Here is a 23,501-nt window from a genome sequence, read left to right on the forward strand (position 1 = left end):
TAATATAAAAATTTTCAGTTCCGTTTATTGTTATTACTATGACATACCCTACGGGAAGTTAATTAGTTTTGAACTATGAACATGTCTAAAATTTAAAAAAGATCACATTCACTAATTCTGTTTAAAATATGTAGAAACGAAAAAATATCTAAATACAAAAATATAAGAAAATTTATTCATATTAATTTTTTTATTCAATAACAGGTTACGGGTAGTTAATAAATACCTAGACCAAGTACTGCGGCAGTAATAAAAGTTCATTGTATTTCTAAATTGAAAAATTAGATTAATTTAATATTATGCCTCCTTTGACTATGAATTCCAGCAATAATCCGGAACTATTAATATAAAGTCGTAAATGAGTGACTGCTATAAATTTAAGTGTGTAATAGGCCAGTGAACTAAATAATTATGATGAAGATTTAGTATATTTAAAATAAAACAAGGTTGAATTGATTTAAAACTAGTGGTGCATAGCATCGTGCCTTAAGGCCAAATTGCTGGAACTCCCCGCAAAGTCCGTTAAAGTTTTTAAAAGCTTCAATTTCTTTGAAATTTTCGAGTTTTTTTTTAAATGTTGAAAATATTTGATAAATTTAAAAAAAATTACAACTTAATAAAATCGACCGTTTAAACAAAAAAAATTTCCGATTTTATTGATACCTCAGTCTTAAAAATGTAATCAGTTGTTCATTCCTCCAATACAATTAAATTGTTTTATGAATCATCCCGTAATTTTTAGACGGCTGAATTGCCTTTCCCAAAAACTAATCAGCACGTCCCATATCCTGATCAATATTTTTCGAAATCTTTCAAAATCATTTTATCCGTGCTCTCGAAATCGTTCACAAATACACCAATTCTTTCTAAGTTTTGCCAACAGAAGAATACTCGAAACGTGAAGTTATATAAAAAATTTCATTTTCAATTTTTTTCGATTACGATAACTCACCCTATAGATACTATGGGAAGTGAACGAACATATTGTCATTTATGGCTATTGATGCATACGTTCTCTTTTTTATTATATGAATTTGTATTAAATTATAATGAAAGACTTGGAAACAAAATATTTTTTTTTTTATTATTGATCCTCTGATTTTATTTTATTTATTTTTTATCGCCTAACACATCGTTGTACCTACATACTTCACAGAACGTAATTATTCAGTTGTAATATATAAGCTTTTGTTTTATATTTTGTATCGAAAGAATATTAGATGTTAATTTATTTTAAACTAGCCACTTCTAATATATATTCAATAGAATGGAGAAGGCTTTTTGTAACAGTTTTCATTGAACCTATTATATCTTAATATCGATCTATTAAATTTCGATTTAATTTTTAGAGATGGATAGATTTACTTCTAGCTTTCTCCTTCCCTTTGTAAACTTTTTACCTTAAAAATAAAACTACCGACCACCCTCTTATAGCTGTATCAACTGCGCGCGGTCGAATTGACTGGCAAGTAAAAGGTTATGAATTTTATAATTCAATACAAATAATGATTGATTTGAACATGTGCATTTGTTACCTAACATATTTATCGCATTTCAAAAAGATTTTTATTGTTTGAAAACCTTTACACAAATTTATTCCACAAGTTTTGCGTATCAATTTGTAGACGGTATTCGTAAAAACTTTCCCGAAATTTGGTATTCTTTTTTCATTTTTTTGTGACACTCTTGTGTCTGCTATTTGTATTAGTTTTCTTGATGGCGACTTTATTCAAAGTGATCTAATCTTCTATGGCACAAGAGCTTTATCATTATCAGAGAATATAAATGGAAGCAAAATTATATATCGACTAGCAAAAATGAAACGCGTTCATACTTCCGCTGACTACGACACATTGTGCATGGCTACATAATGCGATGCGCTTTATGAGTAAATCGAGCCAAAAAATATAATAATACCTATTGAAAAAGTTTCAATAATGGCTTATTGAAAAGTCTGCATTTATTTTCACAACATTACATGCATATGAGAGTTTATAATTTTTCTTTTTTAGTTTATTTTACCTTCAGTTTTGACTCATTCATGTCATTTGCGTAGTTTGTTATAGCAATAAGACCAAGCCAGGACCATATCCAGTACCAATTTCCTTTCGAGAAGAAAATAAAGCATCAGTCACAATCATCTTTTGCAAAAATTAAATTTATGAAAGGTTCTTTTTTGTTTTTTTGTATTTCATATAAATAAATTTTAAAATTTGGTGTCAGGTGCGACAAAGACGGAGACATTTCGAGACATTATAAGTTATCGAAACATACCCATGTGGAAAGCATGCGTGTCGGATGCTACTTTACAAAAAGAAAACTAGTGTACGATTTACAAGATAGTACAAAAGAATATAATATAACCGGAGGTGTGCCACAAGGCTTCGTTCCCGGCTCATTGATGTAGTATATTCTACATGGTAGCCTCTTTAGCCTAAGGTCAGACTAGTAGAATAAAACATGATGATGATGATATGGCCACAGTGGTTGTTGCAAAACAATTTGATGAGATTGTCATTTGACATAAGTTTGGTGAAAATTTATTGCTAAATGAAAACAAAGAACCAATAACTGGCACAACAAAAGAGTGAAGCTGTTCTTATTATAAGCAGAAAAGTAGTAGAGACCATCAAGATGAAGATATGCAATATAGAGATTGCATCAAAATCAAACATTCGTTTTATTTAGGGGTAACGCTTGATTCTCGACTTAATTATTATTAACCAGCAAACGAACGTGGCTAAGTGATTAAAGGCTCGAATCATTTGTGTTGGGCTAATTATAATCTGCTTCCATGTTTTCTTGTCCTGTGTTTCGGCTTTCAGTTAGTTTCCTGCATTTCCACTTCTCGCGTAAGTCATCAACCATCTGCATTCTTTCCATTCCTTTCAGTCCTTTTAATTTAACTTCGACTACGTAGTATAAGAGGCGCTATTATGGCAGAACGGATTTTATCCAGTTTCCCTTTCTTGTCAGGATCGTGCTTAGCAGAGTCCTGTCGCCCACACTTCTCAGGACTTCTTCATTTGTTATCTTGTCTGCCCACTTTATCTTCTTCATTCTCCTCCAGCACCACATTTCAAAACTCTGCAGATTGTTTATGTCGGCCTTTCCTAGAGTCCATTTCTTTGATCCGTACAGAGATATGCTCTAGACATAGCACTTTATTAGTCTCTTTCAAGTCGAGACTCAGTTTGCTTGTCAGTAGCGTTTTTTTCTTAGGCAGATGTTTTTCATGCAGTATCTGTCTCTGGCCAGAAGACTTTTTCGTCTCCATATCTCTCCTCACTTGAACTGTATTATTACTCAAGTTTTGCACATTTCACCTCTGTCTCGTTTTACCCGTTTTGCGAATATTCTTTAGTTGTGTCTCTATATCGGCTTTAAGAAGAATCATGATCGCAGTCCTAGTCGGCCCCTGAAAAAAACTTCTAAATCTATTTTTGACGAAGATATATTCAATTTGATAGCGTCTGCTGTCTTCTGGCAATTGCTGCAAACGGCACATTGCCTTTAACGTTGTATTTTGGTCTCAGTAAGTAGGACTCTCTAATGAAAATTTGTGATTGCAGTCTGCAATTTGCAGAGGTGTCACGTCCTGTCATTGGTGTAGACTTACTTGCCTATTCCGTATGAAGGTTGTGCAAGTTTAGGAAATCAGAAAAGACAACCATGAATTCAGCGAGTTCACCGCGAATGGAAAACAGAATAAAACCGTATGATAAAATAAGGACATCTAGTTCGTCCCCATTTGATAAGATATTTTAAGAATTATTCAGATTTAAGTCGACAGACCGCATTGGGTGTAAGCAAATATTTTAACTAAAATCACATGGAAACTACATCCAGAGCACCTGTAGTACATAAACCACGTTGTCTTGCACCAGATAAGTTAAGTCTGCTAATATAACATTATTCATTGCCCAACCCCAACGACAAGGATGTGTCGATTCGGGGAGGCATAATATATATATATATATATATATATATATATATATATATATATATAAGCGCATAAAACCGATAGCACAAAAATTAAATAACTAAAAAATTGATCGCACAAAAACAGGTTTCACTGAGTATATATAAAACATACTCGTGTTGAAATTGAAAATTGTGCTGACGTCGAAAAGTATTCAGACCACCCTCATATATATATTTAGAGAGAAAGAAGGAGAGAGAAAAGAAGTAAAATAATAAATATATCACTGCATATGGTTGAATAATTTATTTATGCTGTTCAAGCTATTTAAATAATATTTAATTTAATAATATTTAATATAAATATATTTATATTTCATAACAAACCTTTTCACACATTTGTCTTTATTGAATTCATCCCTTTCACCATACGCAACAGATTAATAATAACAGTGCTTTGTCTATCCAAATTACCTTCTGCTATTGACAAAGTCTTTCAAAAAACATTTTACTTTCTTTACATTTAGGATTTGTGCAATGCGCACATAATGTCAGAAATTTAGCATCAACTTTTCTTGAATTCTTCAAATGCTTGTGTACGATATCCACTAATGCGTCAATGAAAATCGGATGATCATTTGGAGCTGCAGCTCTCCTAATCCTCTCTACGCCAATCTGTGACAAAGTAATTTATTAATTGTAGAATGATGTATTATCTTTATGTAGAATACAATTAATAATGCCGCAAAATTTAAATATCGTTTCAATTAATGATGATGCAGAATTGTATAGCAGTTCAACAATTAATATGAGCATTTATAGGTATAGATATTCTATTCAATATATTTTTATATATTATTCAATTAAAAAAAACTTCAAGATATTATTTAATTATATATAAATATAATTATTATTATACACATACATATGAATATATAATTAATCAAAATATAAATGTGTATATCGTGTTTTATTAAAAATGTTTCACAAAGAAATGTTCCATATGCAGAATTTATGAAGACGCGCGTCGAGCAATGCTGTTCCTAGTCGTTGCAAATCAGAGACGACTTACGCGGGTGTTATATGAGCGCGAGCGTGTACTTGCAGGGGTTTTTTTAATTTTAAATATGTTCTACCACATGAAATAAATCAAAATTTTGGACAGTAAAAGAAAATTGAATAGCCTTTCTAATGATGCTAATTAAAAATTAGTCCAAATAACCGCTCTACACGAAAATTCAAAATAAAAAATTATTTTCACTTTTTCATGCACTAAAATATAATTATTAAACAATATAGTGCACACCGATGTAAATAGAATGGCGTTATTTGTTTGTCGATATCTTTTACAGTTGCGACAAAAAACGACTTTGAAAAAAGGGGCCACTTTCACACATTTTCAATGATATTTTGGCCAAATGAGATACGGATTTCAAATTTGGTATATCAGATTTTCGAGAAAATGCCTATAAAATGGCATCAAAATGATTTAAATACCAGAGTGGCGCCAATTCTGTATGGAAACACGCCTATACTTTTTCCAATGATTCATGCGAATTAGCAAAAACTAAATATATTGATAATATTATTTTCAATTCTCATAATAAACAAAAACGATGTGGTCGCTCATAAAATCAAAAGTTAACTTTAAAGCAAATTTTACTAATATTGAATGCTTTAATATTAATAATATAAAAACTGATATACTTTCAATTGCTAGCGCATTTAATATTTTTTTCCTTAACGGAACTTTTATTTTGACTTCAAATATAACTATTGATCTGGTCATTTTGAATGCGATCTTTTTAAAAATAAAAACAAATTTAAATTATTTCTGCGTGTATCCTATAACTTTTGATGATTTGTCGCAAGCAAGTTATTATATAACTCTCATTCTTAAGAATCAGATGAAATTTCATCTGTCATTTTAAAACAGTTTTCTTCCAATATTTATTGATAAAATTCTCGCATTCTTAAATAACGTGAAAATATTGCATAGCTGCCTCAATAATTTAACAAATAACAACTATTTACAAGCTAAATTAAATATTAATTCCAACTGTGATGACTCTTTTTGACAAAGTTCCATACAAAGGTTGTGGATAAAGTGATATTTGTAGAAAATGTATATATGAAATATGTGTTTCAAACAGAAATTGCGCTTACATTATTTTTAATAATAGTATTTTACAATTTACAAAACATTGAGCCTGATTAAAATAAATTTAACAGTAATTCTTACCAAAGCAAGATTTATAAAAGTAGTAGGAGTAGATAAAGATTTTTCTTTATTATGTTTAGCAAATGTATATTTAGATTGTAATTTTTAATTTTGTTGTTCAACTTAATAATTACACATCATCGCATTGATTGAATAATGTAGCTATTATTCTAAAACACCTCTTTAAAATGAAATAGTGGGCCGTTATGTTATCTGACTGTCCTCTTTTACTCAATGAGGTAATAAGAACCAGATGACTAATTTTAAAAAAAAAATTACCAAAATACATGTGTTGACAATGATGAATTAACTGGATATTTTACTAAACACTGCATTATAAGTAATTGCTAAAATCAAATTGGACTTTTGCACCTCGCCCATCTCAATATGCTCCAGAGTGGGCAAACCCTCGAGTTCGTTTTAATGGCAAAAGATAGCCTAACCAATACCGTTAAGTGAGCGTTTTCGTCTTTTACACACTTATAATAATAAAGTAATTTATTTTTGCTACTCTAGAAATTTCATTGAAATGCTTTACATGGTAAAACAACGTTTGCCAGGTCAACTACTATATAATAGCAGCAATATAAAGTAGCTATGTAATTATATATTATAAATGCAGTATTACCTCTTTAGCAAGATCGTGGCAGTATTCTATATCCAGTTCATGTAAGGTCTCGATGTGTTCATTAACAAATGCCACAGGAACTAGTATAAAATGCTTTTTTCCTTGTTTCACATAACCCTGAAATTAAATGTTATATTACTTTAACGATACCAAGTTAAACCATAGCATGAGCTATACCATAATCTATTTTAAAGTTATTATTACAGTATATGATAAAAATATCCAAAAAATCAATTAGTAAAATAAATAAATATCTAAAAAATCAATTAGTAGTTTTTTTTTAATTTCATCAATGTTATTGGTCGTAATAACATAATAATAAATGTAGTCTGCCCGAAGGCAGCTCCTTGGGGTAAAATACCACCACAAATAAATGATTCTCCTACCCTTCATCTATTATTCCAATTACCACTATTCCCTCTCCCCTATTTTTCATATATTTTCCGTTCCAAACTTCTGCTTCCATGCTTCTTGATCATGTGCTTCGGCTTTCAGTTCTTCTTCCCATTCCATTTATTCCTTCTATTTTACCCTCGACGACGTCTTGCAGGAGGCATTTTTTATGCAGAAGAGATCCGATCTAGTTTTTTTTCTTCTCAGAATTGTGCTCAGTACAGTCCTTTCTTCGCCCACTCTTCTCAGGACTTCTTCATTTGTAATTTTATCTGTCCACTTTATCTTCTCCATTCGTCTCCAGCACCATATTTCAAAACTCTCGAGGTAATTTTTATCGACCTTTCTTAGAGTCCATGTCTCCAATCCGTACAGAGCTACGCTCCAGACATAGCACTTTATTAATCTCTTTAGCAAGTCGAGACTCAGTTTGCTCGTCAGTAGCATTCTCTTCTTCGTGAATGCCGCCTTGGCGCTTGCGATCCTTGTCCTGATCTCTTTCGTGGAGAATCCGTCTCTGGTCAGTATGCTTCCCAGGAATTTGAAATGATCCACGTCTTCCACTTCTCGATTTCCTACCGTTACCCTCAACTGATTATTTTTTTTTATGATTCTCATCACTTTCGACTTGTTCTGCTCATCATGTTTTGCAGCTGGGTTTGGTTTTTCGATATCACTACTAGATCATCAGCGTACTTTATGGTGGTGATTCTTCTTCCTCCAATCAAAAAAATCACCTGCGTTGGGTTGAATGGCTCGGAGCCATTCTCCGTACAGGTTGAATAGGATCGGTGACATACAGCATCCTTGCCGCACACCTCTACCTATTTCAACGCCGTTTGTATCTCCCTGGTTCACTCGAACCTTTACTTTCCGTCTCATATACAAATTCAGGAACAGCCTGCGACCCCTCCAATCGATATTAATAGATTTTAAAATTCCCATAAGCTTACTCCAGTTGACTCTGTCGAAAGCTTTCTGCCAATCTATAAAACAGAAACATAAGTCCTCGTTAACGTTAACATCTGTCCGACATTATCCTCAATTTTCCAATAGCGTTCCTAGGGCCTCTTCCTTTCCTGAAACCAAACTGGTCTTCGCTCATGTGCTGCTCGATTCTATTTTCGAGTTGTCTCATAAAGATTTTGGCCAGAACCTTCCCTATGTGCAAAATTAAACTGATCCTCCTGTAGTCGCTGCATTTATTCGCTTTGGCCTTTTTCTGAAGAGTCCTTTGGCCATTCGGTCGTTCGGCATATTTCATTCAAAAATTTGATCAGTTTCCTCAATCCGTTGTTATCCAGCACTTTCGGCAGGTCCACCGGTATGTCGTCATCTCCCGTTGCTTTCTTTCTTCTCATCTCATTTATTGCTCTCTCGACTTCGCTTTTTAATATGGAAGGTCCCTTGTCTTCATCCACTGCTTTCTCTTCTTCAATCTCAATATTATCAGGACGATTTTCTCTATCGTAATATTTCTCAATGTATTTTCAATGTAATTACAAGGAAACGGCTTGGTATATTTTCACCTAAAACTAATCAGTATCATTCCCAACTAATATCTTTCGAACAGTTTTTGATTTTTTAAAATCGATTCGGTAGTATGAGCTTAAATGTTTTACACTTTTTTCCAAATTTCAAAGAAACGGCTCGGCCGATTGTCGCACAAAACTGACAAGCGATAATCCTCATTGAGGCACAACAAATGGTTTTCAAATTTCCGAAATCGGTTCAGGCGTTTTCGAGCAAACGTCGATGAAAAGTCTAATTTTGGCAAATGACAAAAAACGATACTAATTTTTGCAAACTTTGACGAATTTTTAAAGCTAAACGAGTTGTCTTAGGGCCGTTATATTTCAGTATGATCTAGAAGACTGGTATCTACCGTCAAAAAAATAATGATAAAAATCGTCGAAATTTTTTTTTTTAACACTTAATTACAAGAAAACGGCCCGGCCGATCTCTACCAAAAACTCATCAGCACGATTTCCAACCAATATCTTTCGAACGGTTTTTGAATTTTCAAAATCGATTCAGAACTGCGGGCTAAAACGTGGACGAAATTTTTTTCACTTTTCTGCTATTTGCAAAGAAACAGCTTGGCTGATCGCCGCGCAAAATTGATAAATGCTAGTCCTCATGGAGATACTTCGAATGGCTTTTAAATTTTTGAATTCGCTTCAGCCGTTTTTGAGAAAACGTCGATTTACGGGAAAAGATTCGCTAATTTGATGTTTTCTCGACGTTTCAACCCATTCTGAATCGAATGAACCAAATTTGGAAAAAGTATGTGTGTATGTGTGAACATATTTTTTTTTACCGTAAGGGGCCGTTCAAGTATTATGTAAGCACTATAGGGGGGTAGGGGGGGTTATTGATTTCTTATTTTGAGTGACGTTTTGGTGACACCTTTGCTTACTTTTGGTGACATAGGGGGATGGAGAGGTAAATAATTATACTAAATCTGCTTACGTAATACTTGAACGATCCATAAATCGACGTTTTCTCAAAAACGGCTGGACCGATTTCAAAAATTTAAAAGCCATCCGATGTATCTCGATGAGGACTATCGTTTGTCAGTTTTGCGCTACGATCGGCCGAACTGTTTCATAAATTAATATATTACTTTATCTTATATCATATCACAAAAGTATGTATTATGACACATAGATCACCATATTTTTTCAAACTTTGATTAATTTTTAAAATTGAACTACTTGTCGTAGGGCCGTAATATTTTATTATGGTTTCTGGGATCATGATATCTATCAACATAAAAAGTTCAATAGTCAAAAAAAAAATTTCAACAAATCTCAATTAAAAATTAATCAGCACGATTCCGCAATATATATCGTACGGTTTTTAAACTTTTCAAAATCGATTCAGGAAAGCACGATAAAACGTAGACTAAACAATTTTTACTTTTTTGCTTATTACAAAGAAACAGTTCGGCTGAGCGTTGCACAAAACTGAAAAACGATAGTCCTTATCGAGATACATGAAACTGCTTTTAAATTTTTGAGATCTCTCCAGTCGCTTTTGTGAAAATGTGGATAAAAATTCAGATTTTAACAAACGTTTTCAAAAACTAGTGGTGTATTGCATCGTGCCTTAAGGCAAATTGCTGAAACTTTCCATATCAAAAACCAATTTTTTTAAATATATATATATTTTTTTAACTTTGAAAAATTTGATTTTTGAAAATTTTGAAATTTTTGAATAAAAATTGACTTGTTTGAAAAAATTGATTTTTTGAAGAAAATATTCTTTTTTTATATTCAGAAATATTTTCATTTTTTTTTTTCAAAGCAATCTCGCTGCTTAGCTGCATAAGAAGAATTATCGAAGCGAGTAAGCGCCGCGTCTCTTATAACGGACAAATAATATAACGAAACCCATATAAATGTGAACTAAATTTAAAAATCTCTATAAAATATCTGATAATTTGATGCGCATATGTCTGATGATCATTTATGACCGCCAAATGTCTTTTTTTTCACTTTTTTACTCGATCTCGGAAACCGCTAGACCTGCCTTTCCAAGCAGTTAATCAGTTCTTTGTCAATACAAGTAAAATATTTATTGAATTATTAAAATTGGACGCTCTGTTCTCTTAAAAACCGAGTTACCGTTTTTGGAACTTTTCGCCCCGTATCTTCGAAACAGCTAAACCTATCTTGTTCAAAAACTAATTAGCACGTCTCTTATCAATAGCAATCGAATATTTTTTGAATAATTCAAATCAATTGGAATGTTTTCTCGAAATCGTCGGCGAAAATTTGTATCCGCACACACACACGCACGCACATACATACACACAGGCATAAGTGTTTGAGTGTGTTGTATATAACAGAATACTATCAAACCTTTAAAGCCTCATCAGTATATGGTTCTAACCAAGGCAGTGGACCGACTTTTGACTGCCACACTAATGTGTATGGGTTACAGTTCTGCAATTCTTGCATTACCAAATGTACGGTTGCTCCAATTTCGGATGGGTAAGAATCGCCACGATTCACAGCCTGAAAGGTATTAAAACATTATTTTAAACAATTAGCATTTCATTGTCATAAAAAAATTAACATTACAGTGAAGAGGGCCGCGTAATTTAAAAAATAAGTATTTTATTATATTAATAAACAAAAAAATATTATTAGTGCAGTAAACGGAATGGAAAAAATTATAACCTCTGATTTTTTTTTACTGTGCTCCGATTTGCATGAAATTTTGGAATTAGGTTCATCTTACCCTCAAGTTCAAAAGTGAAAACAATTTGGACTCCGCCATCATCCCCCGGTGGGGATGAAACCCCTTCTCAGTCATGTAATTTTATTTTTTCAAAATAATGTCGGATATCGATAAAAGAACTAATTATAAGAAAAAAATGTTTTAAAGTTTTGCAAGTTACCGGCTACTAAAAATTCTTATATTTTAGCAGCTTGGTTTATTACTGTGTAATAGTGCAGTTAGTGTAATTAGTTTTAACAGTTAATTACAAGAAAACGGCTCGGTAGATTTTCACCTAAAACTAATCAGTATCATTCCCTACTTATATCTTTTGAACAGTTTTTGATTCTTTTAAATCGATTCGGTAGTATGAGCTTAAATGTGGACGAAAAGTTTAACACTTTTTTCCAAATTACAAATAAACGGCTCAGCCGATCGTTGCACAAAACTGATATTTCCAAAAAAGCTATAATAATTTTTGCAAACGAAAGAAGAATTTTTAAAATCAAACGACTTGCGTAGGGCCGTAATATTTTAGTATGATCTACAAGACTATGGTATCTACCGTCCATATTCATATGTGTGGAAATAATTAACAACTAAGCTTTCCAAGAAATTATTCAATATAATTATAAAAAGATTCAAAATATTAATCACTAACATTTTCTTATTTAAGATGAACAATATTCTACCAAGAGTAGTTAGTAAAAATTGTCAACTTACTTTTAAAGGAAGAGAGTGTGCTGAAAAAACGATCAACACATTATTTCTTGTTTCCTCATTAAAATGCTTCAATTCATCTTGTACCCTCTTCGCAATCGTTTTAATTAAAAGTGGATGCGTACTCCATCGATCAATTACACTCCAAGTAATATCATTAGGTAATCCGCTATTAACAAATATGCATTATTAAAATTTGTTAAATCAAAACTATAAAACTTTCTCCATAATAATTTAATAATTATAATTTTAATAATTCCAATTGATTCTTTGTTCTAGAGCAGTTTATAATGTTATGACATGCACAAAAACTATTTATGCTGACGCAAAGTAATTAGAGTAAGAAAACCATGGGTCGTTCGCTTTGCATTGTGTAAAATATAAATTTTTTATTTGAATTTATGTTATAACCGTAAACAAAAAACAAACACTTCTCAGTGATTTATTCTTTACAATTTTGCTACGAGTGCCTGCAAGCCGCAAAAGTATTTGTTACATGAAGATAAGATATGTGTAACGTAGGATTTTCCAATCATTATCAACAAAATTATATTTACAAATTATACTTCTGAAAGAAATCCAGAATAACAAATTAGAACTCTCAATAATTTAACTCAGAAAGATAAACATTGTCAATAAAAGTCGACACATTGGATGACATCTATAGGCGACGCTCATAGCAAAAGTTGAACCCTTTCATAAGAAAATAATATAGTGCAGTTTTTTGTGCCCACTCTTTTCTTACCTATATAAAAATCTTATTTTACAATATGTTTTTGTATTTTTCAAAGGCTTTTATAAAATTCATATATCTTGAATTTATTAGGTGGATGTTAAAACAATATTAATTTATAACTGAGAGAAAATTCCGAAACCCGCTTGCATAAAATAAAATTATAAAAACTTACTATTTCTTATCAAACGTATAAATCTCATTGAAACTCGAACCTGAAGTAGCACAACTGTATTGTGGATACTGTGAAAATAAAACGACCCTCTTCGGTTGATCTCTAAGTGATGATAGTTTGATTAGTACTTATAGATATATCATAACAGATACAACATATAATTCCTTACACTGCTATCTGATCTATAGCATCTTTAGTAAAAGGATTGACGTATCGAAAAGCAATATAATGTTTATGAGGAGCTGCAACAAAAAAATAAATTATATTAACATATACGAAAATAATACATACTTAAAATAAATACTAATTGTTGTAAAAAAATATTATTAACTATATTACGCAACATATTTTTTAATCGAGATGATAAAACTACACCTACTGCGAAAACATGATATTAACTACAAGTTAGGGTTCATTACAAAATGCCGAACAATTATTTAGACAAACAACTCTATGGTTTTTTAATATATGTAGTCTGAAAAAATTATATATATTCACTCAATTACATTTTTTTTAAAATAAAAGTAGAAATAATAATATCTGTAGGTCATACATTAACATATTAAAGTTCATATAGAAATCTAACTTACATAAAAAATAGTTTTATTTTTAACTCGCGAAGGAGAAGTTTGTTTTCTAAAAAAAATACGATTCGCAAATTTTATGTTTTCTCAACGTTTCAACCCATTCTGAATCGAATGAGATCAAATTTGGAAAAAGTATGTATATGTGTGTGTGTGTGTGTGAACAGATTTATTTACCGTAAATCGACGTTTTCTCAAAAACGGCTTGACCGATTTCAAAAATTCAAAAGCCATTCGATGAATTTCGATGAGGACTATCGTTTCTTCAGTTTCGCGCTACGATAGATCGAACCGTTTCGTTGTAAATCGCAAAAAAGTGAAAGAAAATTCGTCCACGTTTTAGCCCGCAATTCTGAATCGATTTTAAAAATTCAAAAAACGTTCGAAAGATATTGGTTGGGAATCGTGCTGCTTAGTTTCTGGTTAAGATCGGCCGAGCCGTTTTCTTGTAATAAAGTGTACTTGTAATTTTTTTCCGACGATTTTTATGATTTTTTTTTGACGGTAGATACCATAGTCTTATAGATCATACTAAAATATTAAGGCCCTTCGACAACTCGTACCGAGCCGTTGTCTTGTAATTAATAGTTGAAAAAAAATTAAGCCGATTTTTATGGAACTTTTTTTGGCGATATATACCATGGTCTTATAGAACTTACTGAAATATTACGGCCTTACAAGTAGTTTAATTTTCAAAATTCATCAAAGTTTGAGAAAATGAGTAGTTTTTTTTGACGTTTAATTGTTAAAATTAAAATTAGACAATTTACTTGGTATAACGATAGAGTACTTGGTCTTAATGAACATACTAAAGCATTAAAGTCCTACGGAAACTGATTCAATTATAAAAATTATTGATTTGTGCTTTTAGAAAATACTCCGAGTTAACGTGTTCGTTCGTTTTCAATTATGTGTAATAAATCCACTCGGAATACTTTTAATCACTCATAAATTAGTTTATTTTTTATTGATTAAGTCGATTATTTACACATATCGGAAAGTTCATGCAACTTGCCTCAAGGCAAAATAACCAACTAGTTATATTTAATTTTTAAGTGATTTTTTATTTTAGAAATCTTTTAAAATAGCAGGCAAATAAACTGAAATATTGAATATTTTTAGTTTTTTTATAGAAAGATATCAACAAATTACAAGGCAAGACATTTCAAGTTCTAACACTTAAATCGATTTAAATCTGTTTTTCGAACGCATGTTTAATCACATTGATCATGCTTTAAATACCTAGTAATTTCATTATGTTATTTAGTTTAGATAAATATTGATATTTTTCTTTTGTTAATGTTATTTCATTTTAGAATTACTTATGCGCCCCATCCACTAGGCAATTAGTCGGCCGACCAATTTGTGGAAAACTGATAATTAATGACCATATTTCGTATAATTTATCCTTAGTAATAAATTCGGGTTATGAAAAAAAATTCATTAAATGCAAAAACCAGAAGTTATTATATAAGTATTTGCGTTGAGAATGGCTTTGTAAGTGAAGCAGATAGAATAAAAAATTAGTGAAAGATAATGGTGTGTTAGTACAATTTACAGAGTGATGAAGAGAGAATCACATAATCCAGAGTGATTACAGTATCAGAAGTGAGATTACAAGAACGTAGACAGGAATTACAGGAACTTGGGCGGAGCTACAAGGATCTGGACGAGATAATAAGGATCTGGATTAAAATTTGAATCTGGACGGGATCTGAACGGGATCTGAACGGGATCTGAACGGGATCTGGATCGGTGTAAGATCTGACGGATTGGATCTAATGTGCTTAGTTGATTCAGTGCCATGTGATGATGATGGTATGAAACCTGCAAATGTAGACATAAATGATGATAAAAAGAAGCAATTTACCAGGGGGTAGAAAATTTAAAGGCTGACAAAGAATCCAAAAGCAAAACAATTGCAGTAATGCAAGATGCTTCAACAGAGTTCAAAGCAGATAAGAAAAAAATAAAGAAAGTATTAAAAGAATGATCCGAGCAGAAACAGAAGCTGTTACACAAGAGCAAACTATCTTGAAGAAGAGTTCATGGCAGGCAAATGCATTAGTGAAAAATGTATTGGAGAAAAATGCAATAGTAGAAAATATATAAGAGGAAAATGCATCGGAAAAAGGTGCATCGAAACAGGGTGAACTGCGGAAAATTGTTTTGAAAGCAGTGTTGGAGCGGAAGCAAGGCAGCGAAGAGAAGGCGGCGAGCAGAAAAATCTAAATTAGGAAGCAGGTTGGTAGAAAAGTATTGATAAGAACACTGGTACGTAATTATGTGAATATGGAACATAAACAAAAAAATGGATTGATTTTGGAGTTAAGAGTCAACAGTGCAAGATGACTGCAAAGAACAGGATTGGCCGAAACTATAATATTATGTAAGTAGATTGTGGTTATAAAGCAAGGATCATTAGTGCGAATCAATTAGATAGATGTCTTTGTAACAGCACAGGGTGAATATTATTTGTTACCCAGTCAAAGGCGTTTATGAAGTTATAAGTATTTGTGTTGAGAAGGGAGTTGTAAATGAAGCACATAAAATATAGAATTAGTAGAAAACATTAGTGTTTTAGTACAAATTTCAGAGTGACTAGTGATGTATTGCATCGTGCCTTAAGGCAAATTGCTGGAACTTCCCGTACCGTAACGAAATGTTCGAGGAATATTAAATGTTTTCAAATAGATTATTATAAGGAATGTAACATTGTATAATATTTATAAAAATTATATAAACTGAATCACAAAGTCAAACATATTTATTTAAAGTATATAAGTAAAACTGTAGCCACATTCTCAACTCTGAACTGTACAGTTAACAATTGAACTTTCTAAAGAAACAATTGCTCAGAATCGGCCAGCTTTGGCCAATAGGACAGGAATTGTGTTCCATCAGAACAATGTCTGGCAAAGTGGCAACACACATCGATAGAGACTCGCCAGAAGCTCCGGGATATTACAGTTCGCACCAAGGTTGGTAATATGTTCCTGTTCAAGTCGAACAGTTTTGCTGATAAAAAATTCACTTCAGGAGATGCTTGTATAAATCGACTGTCTCATTTTTTGGCAATTGGTACAAAAGTTTCTATGAGCGGAGCATAATAACATTACATTTGAAATGGCAACAATATCTAAATCGTATCATTTTAACTATAATAATTAAAATCTTAATTTACCTGTTTCTGGTGATACTATGTCTAATTTTTTACAAAGTAATTCCCCTTGTAAGTTAGTCCATTTTAGTATAGGTGAACCACCACCAATTTCTTTATATTTTTGTTGCACATCTTTAGTTCGCCTTTTGGCGATCCATGGGCCCAATTTGCTGCAATAGAAATTAATATCAAGTTTAATATGGATAAATATTCCTTGGAGAATAACATAGGTTCTCGAACATAAAGAAAAATACTCTCATACATATCTCAAATATAGAAAAATATACTTAATAAAAAATGTATAACTGAGATTTAGGGGCCGATTCTGCCGTAAAATAGAACCATGTTATGGCAAGGCTATGTTATGTAGCAGTTTTATATAAAGTGGTACTATAAACTGTCAATATCCTATGTGGTTGTTGTGCAGTCAGGCGTTTTAGATGGATAACCTAACCTAGAAAATTCACAAACAGAAAAGACAGAATAAACTATATTATTATAACTGCATCTTTGAGATATGGCTTAGAACATATGATTAAAGTTGCATTTTATGTGTAAAATGCCTGATCGCACAGCAGATACATGGCATTTTGACAGTATTAACTTCCCGTAGGACGAGTTATAGTAATCGCAAAAAATGGAAAATAAAAATTTTAATATATCTTTACGTTTCAGAGGTTTCTGAACATTTTGGCATACTTTAGAAAAAATTTATGTGCGCGTGTGTGTATGTATGAGCGGATACAATTTTTCGTCGACGATTTCGATAACACGAATCAACCAATTTGAATAATTCAAAAATATTCAAATATTGGTAATTTTTTTGGAAAGGCAGGTCTAGCGGTTTCAGAGATGCCATAAAAAAAGCCAAATTATCACAAATTCTACAGATATTTTAACAATAAGAACAAATTTTGTTTACATTTCTATGGGTTCCGTACCAATGTTTATCCGTTATACTGCGACGCGGCGACCACGCGCTTCGTTATTTCGTTTCTACGTAGCTAACGTATCGCGATTGCTTTAAAAAAAAGTTCAAAATTTTCAAAATATTTCATACTATATAAACTTCAAAAATTTTAAAAATCTCAAATTTTCATTATTTTCTCAAAGTTTCTAAAAAAAATTTCTTTTAATAACTTTAATTTTTAGTACGGGAAGTTCCAGCAATTTGCATTAAGGCATGATACCATGCATCATTAGTTTTGAATTATTTTGTAGGAAAACGGGAACATAGCATAGCCTTGCCATAACAATGGTCTATTTTTACGATAACGCAGTAAAGTATAGAACACAAATCAATTTTGGTAATAAGTGTAGATATTGAATTAGTTTTTATTGCAAAACAATTATATTGAAAGCTAATTACATTTTTTTCCAGAAAAATAGTAGTGAATGAGAATAATTAAGGGAAAAGTGCCAAAAACTAGCATTTATTTCTTAAATTTAATGATCATTATCCATTCGAAAATGGAGATCGCTTGATAAACTTTTAACAAAATGCATTAGAATTACAAATAAATTAAAACAAAAATAATTCTACCGCAATAAAAAAACAGCTATCGATATCGCTTTCTCTAAATATCTTTTGATTTTTGTATCAAAACTTATGTTGCAATAAACAGTAATATACGACACCTTATTAACTTCCCGAATAAGTTTATGTTTTCGCCATTCTGAATCAAATGAGACCAAATTTGGAAAAAGTATGTGTTTTTTTTTTGTTACAATTTTTTTTTTTTTAATCAAGACTTTAATGTCTTATTTACAAAATTGATATGAGCAAAAAAATACAAAAATACAAAAAAAAATTCAATAAATTGAATATAAAATGAAAATAGTTAAAATAAAAATAAAATGAAAACAGTAATTCAAAAATAATAACATAAATGAACTATGACGTGATGATGTATGCCGCGTAAAAAGTATGTGTGTGTGAGCCGATTTTTGACTTTTCGTCGACGTTTTCTCAAAAAACGGCTGTACCGATTCAAACATTTAAAACTCAATCGATTTAACTCCATAAGGACGAGCTAGTTGACTAGTTTGCCAGCTTTGCACGATGATCAGCCAAGCAGCAGGAATAATATCTCTTTTTCGGAAATTGTCAATATACGAACCATAAAACAATATTCGCTTTGGACAGTATATATTTGTTCACATCTGTGGGACAGAACTACATTACAGATAATCAGTAAGTCGATTAAAGTCCAAAAACAAATTTCAAATATTTTTTTTTAGCAATCTGAAATACATAAAGATTCCTATGAGCTAAATTGACAATATTTAAGAGTCTAAGAAGGTGTCTAAAAGAGGAACTCCAATAAGATCTTCTTAGTTTAACAATTAATATGATAATATTATATTAATTTAATATATTAGATATTATATTTATAATTAATTTCAAATATTCGTGAATAAATTTTGTGCGAGTACTAGATCAGTGTTGCAAGTGAATAATTTTTGCTTCTCAATTCAAAAACATTTTTTATATTTTCCTACATTTCCTTTTTTTACTTTCATCTAGTAGGTACATAATCCATTTCTTTAAAAAGATCCCAATATTCTGTAATAATCATCATTAATATTGTTAGTCTACATAAAAAATTGTTTCGGACAGAAAAACCCGATGATGAAATGTATCTAGTTCTGAAACGTCTTACATAAAAATTTCCAAAAAACTAATTGTTTTTTATTAACTTCCCGAAGGAGAAGTTTATGTTTTAATAAAAAAATCCGATTCGTTAATTTTATGTTTTCTCGACATTTCATGCCATTCTGAATCGAATGAGACCAAATTTGTATAGTATGTGTGTGTGTGTATGAGAATAGACTTTTTGCCGTAAATCGATGTTTTCTCAAAAACGGCTGGATCGATTTCAAAAATTTAAAAGCCATTCGATGTATCTCGATGAGGACTAGCGTTTATCAATTTTGCGTGGCGATCAGCCAAGCCGTTTCTTCATAAATAGCAGAAAAGGGAAAAAAATCGTCCACGTTTTAGTCCGCAATTCTGAATCGATTTTGTAAAATTCAAAAACTGTTCGAAAGATACTGGTTGGGAATCGTGCTGATTAGTTTTTGGTAAAGATCGGCCGGGCCGTTTTCTTGTAATAAAGTGTTAAAAAAATTTTTTTCGACGATTTTTAAGAATTTGTTTTTGACGGTAGATACCATAGTCTCATAGCTCATACTAAAATATTAAGGCCCTACGACAAGTCGTTTAATTTTGAAAAATTCGTCAAAGTTTGCGAAAATTAGTATCGTTTTTTTGGCGTTTGTCAAAATTAGACTTTTCATCGACGTTTGCTCAAAAACGCCTGAACCGATTTTAGAAATTTAAAAGCTATTTTATGTATCTCGTGAGGGTTATGATTTGTCAGTTTTGTGCGAAAAAAAGTGTTAAACTTTTCGTCCACATTTAAGCTCATACCACCATATCGATTTTAAAAAATCAAAAACTGTTCGAGAGATATTAGTTGGGAATGATACTGATTAGTTTTAGGTAAAAATCTACCAAGCAGTTTTGTTGTAATTAACTGTTAAAAAAAATTTAAGCCGATTTTCATGGAACTTTTTTTGGCGATATATATCATGGTCTTATAGAACATACTGAAATATTACGTCTTCACAAGTAGTTTAATTTTAAAAATTCATAAAAATTTGAAAAAATGAGCAGTTTTTTTGACGTTTGTTAAAATTAAAAATAAACGATTTACTTGGTATAATGATAGAGTACTTGATCTAAATGAACATACTCAACCATTAAGGTCCTACAGAAACTGGTTCAATTATAAAAATTATTGAATTTTGAACATTTGCTTTTAGAAAATACTCCGAGAGTTAACGTTCGTTTTCAATTATGTGTAATAAATCTACTCGGAATACTTTAAATCACTCATAAATTAATTTATTTTTTATTGATTAAGTCGATTATTTACACATATCGGGAAGTTCTTGTAACTTGCCTCAAAGCAAAATACCAAAACCAACTAGTTTATTGGATTAATTATTCGGAAAAGAAACATCATAATTTATATATATACACATACACACACACAGATATATATATATATATATATATATATATATATATATATATATATACATATATACACTAGATGACCCAATAGACATTGTTCTGTATCCATGTCTACAATTCAAAAGTTCCATTTTTTTAATAAACTATACTGATATTTATCAATTAGATACAAATTATTATGTGTTTTACACTATAGTCTATAACTATACCGAAATGTATATACAACCATATGAGTGATCTTAAATGTGGAACTGCTTGAAATAAAATGATGAGTCTCAGAACCTACAACTAACTCTTTAATTATACTGTGAAATTCAAATTAGCCAGGTAAAACTATCAAACAAACAAATATTGAAATATGTTCAATAAAATAGTATATTAGAAATATACACTACAATTTATTGAACAAATTCATTAACAATAACTCAATTTATTTTAAATCCAAGGATAATCCAATATTTTTACTCATATCCGTAAATGTCGATGTATAAATGATTTTTTGTTTATTCACGACTAAAACATCGATTTTCCAAATTTATCACACAAAAATTCATTGTCTGCCTTTATGATTTATAGCATAAGATATACATATTGGAAATTGCAGTCTTAAACGATATAACAAATTTGAGTTATGATCAGCAGCAAAAATGGAAACAAAATGAATCGACTTTTGTGATTCCTCAAGGTATTTAAACTGGTAATAAATTCCCTTAACTTGAAAAAATACATAACTACGTGCAGATGCTTCTCTTATTGAGCATAAAAAAATTGAAAAATTATAAATAGAGCTTATGCCACAAAACTTTAAACGCCATGAAAATTAAATGAAAAAAGATGTTTTTGAAAGGTATTCAAGAAGAGATCTTATTAAATGTTACATATTTTCTAACATAAAAAATATCAATTCTATTGACATTATATTATTATATGTATAACACATCACTTAATAAGATTGTAGGATATATTGTAACTTATTGTTAATTTAATAGTAAGATATGCAACTTTAAATTTATTAGTAGTAGTATATATTGTAACTGGCCATTACAAAATGTTATAAAACATCAAGCAAATCCTTTCTCAATTATTGATTAATTTATATGAGAAATGATAATAAAATTGGGACCTAATTTTAAAATTGGTTTTATTGATTTATTTGTAAATTAATATGCCGTTCCGAAATATACCAGGTCTTTATAATATATAAATAAAAAGTAAAGTATAAATTAGCTGATATCTATGTTTTGTTAAGCTGTATTTTCTAAATAATTGTGATTTGGTTTTCTAATTTTCTGTCTGCTTTTTCTTGTAGTCGCCTCTGAGTCATTATATATAAGATGAAAAAATTATATGTTACCTTTGGAAGGGAAGTTGAATCATATCAGTATCGGTCATGATTCTATGCAAATAATCGGGCACATTGTCAAGGGTCTGTGGACCACCCATATTCAACATTAAAATTCCAGTATTTGGTCGAGAAGATGAACTTAAATGTCTTTGCATTTGTTTTCCTATTTGAGTAAAATATATTAAAAGTGAGTTGAAAAATTAATAAAATAATATATGAACCGAATATTTAAATATTCATTAGTGTTCTCTCATTCATTTTTCTAAGTACATATATATTCATATATACATCACATTTGCGTTTACATCAATATATTAAACAAGCATTCAAAATAAAATTCAAATTTTAAAACTAAAAAGTAACTTCTTAATCCTAACCTAATTGTAATACTCTATAACTGTAATTATTCATATTGAGTATAGTAAATAAAATTTAACCCTGAATAATTAGTCTATAATTTCACTTTATCTTCGTATAAGTAAATCTCCAAATTAGTAATGAACTCTTATTATAAACAAAAATGGCAAATCAGTTGTCACATTAAATAAAATTGCAGGCACAAGGCTGACAAGTGACAACCTACACAATGTTTAGAAAATAACAATTCATACATGACAAGGAGACATGTTGGGTCTGTTCGATGCGCACAATTTGTGACAAATGACAAGCTGACCAACTGACCATAGATAAACTAGTTCAGTGGTTCCTAACCTTTTCAATGTCACTACCCCTGTGAGCAAGTATGGGAATTGAGTTTACCCCTAGCTAATTTAAAATAATTAAAACCACACAAATTTGAACAAAAATATATTTATTATCCAACTCCATTTATAGAACAAATGTTTGGTCTTTAATTTTTGCAAAATATTCTTTTTCTTTTTGTGTACTCAGATTTTCAAGAAACAATCCAATTTCTTCTCGTAATTCGTAAACCCTACTTACGTACGCACGCCTTAGGGAGAGCCAAAACGAGTTTTGAAAATCAAATTTATAATATATTATAATATTTTTTATTATTTATATAAAATCTAGAATACTTAATAAATTATAATAAACAATCTAACTTAACTAGGGATACGTATTCATTTTGCAATGTGATATCAGTAGAAATAACTAACCGATTAATAACTCTGTTTATTGCTTAATCCGCTTATTCAATTTTTTTTTGTTTGAAGTTACCGTGGAATCGAAAAAATCGAAAAAAGAAATTATCTAGTGTTCAATCCCATAAGCGCAAACCTGTGAAAGATTAAATTAATTATTGGGCATTATTGACGAAAAATTGCAAGCTGATTTAGTTTAAACAAATTATAATCAGGAAAATGAAAAATGAGGAGTCAGTGCTTAGA

The 23,501-nt window shown here is 30.7% G+C and overlaps 1 protein-coding gene across 1 annotated transcript; it reads right to left on the reverse strand.

The window, feature by feature from the left end:
- Positions 1–4,313: 4,313 nt before the first annotated feature.
- Positions 4,314–22,744, reverse strand: LOC113366450 (ferrochelatase, mitochondrial-like). The gene is made up of 9 exons (XM_026608049.1): positions 22,530–22,744; positions 22,162–22,315; positions 16,787–16,935; positions 13,188–13,260; positions 13,019–13,120; positions 12,114–12,279; positions 11,030–11,185; positions 6,771–6,887; positions 4,314–4,596 (listed from the first exon to the last, which is right to left on the reverse strand). Exons 1-9 carry the CDS (start codon positions 22,561–22,563, stop codon positions 4,402–4,404), a joined length of 1,146 nt encoding a protein of 381 aa, XP_026463834.1. The 5' UTR covers positions 22,564–22,744; the 3' UTR covers positions 4,314–4,401.
- Between the last annotated feature and the right edge of the window lie 757 nt (positions 22,745–23,501).

Source organism: Ctenocephalides felis, unplaced genomic scaffold, assembly GCF_003426905.1.
Source record: "Ctenocephalides felis isolate EL2017-DRISC unplaced genomic scaffold, ASM342690v1 CF-g0.4_SCAFFOLD_01170, whole genome shotgun sequence".
Taxonomy (NCBI): domain Eukaryota; kingdom Metazoa; phylum Arthropoda; class Insecta; order Siphonaptera; family Pulicidae; genus Ctenocephalides; species Ctenocephalides felis.

Coding starts and splice junctions, on each gene's coding strand:
- LOC113366450 (XM_026608049.1), bottom strand. CDS start 22,563: ATGAATAATTACAGTTATAGAGTATTACAATTAG. Junction 22,316..22,529: donor TTATAGAGTATTACAATTAG/GTTAGGATTAAG, acceptor TTACTCAAATAG/GAAAACAAATGCAAAGACAT. Junction 12,280..13,018: donor TATACGTTTGATAAGAAATA/GTAAGTTTTTAT, acceptor ATTTGTTAATAG/CGGATTACCTAATGATATTA.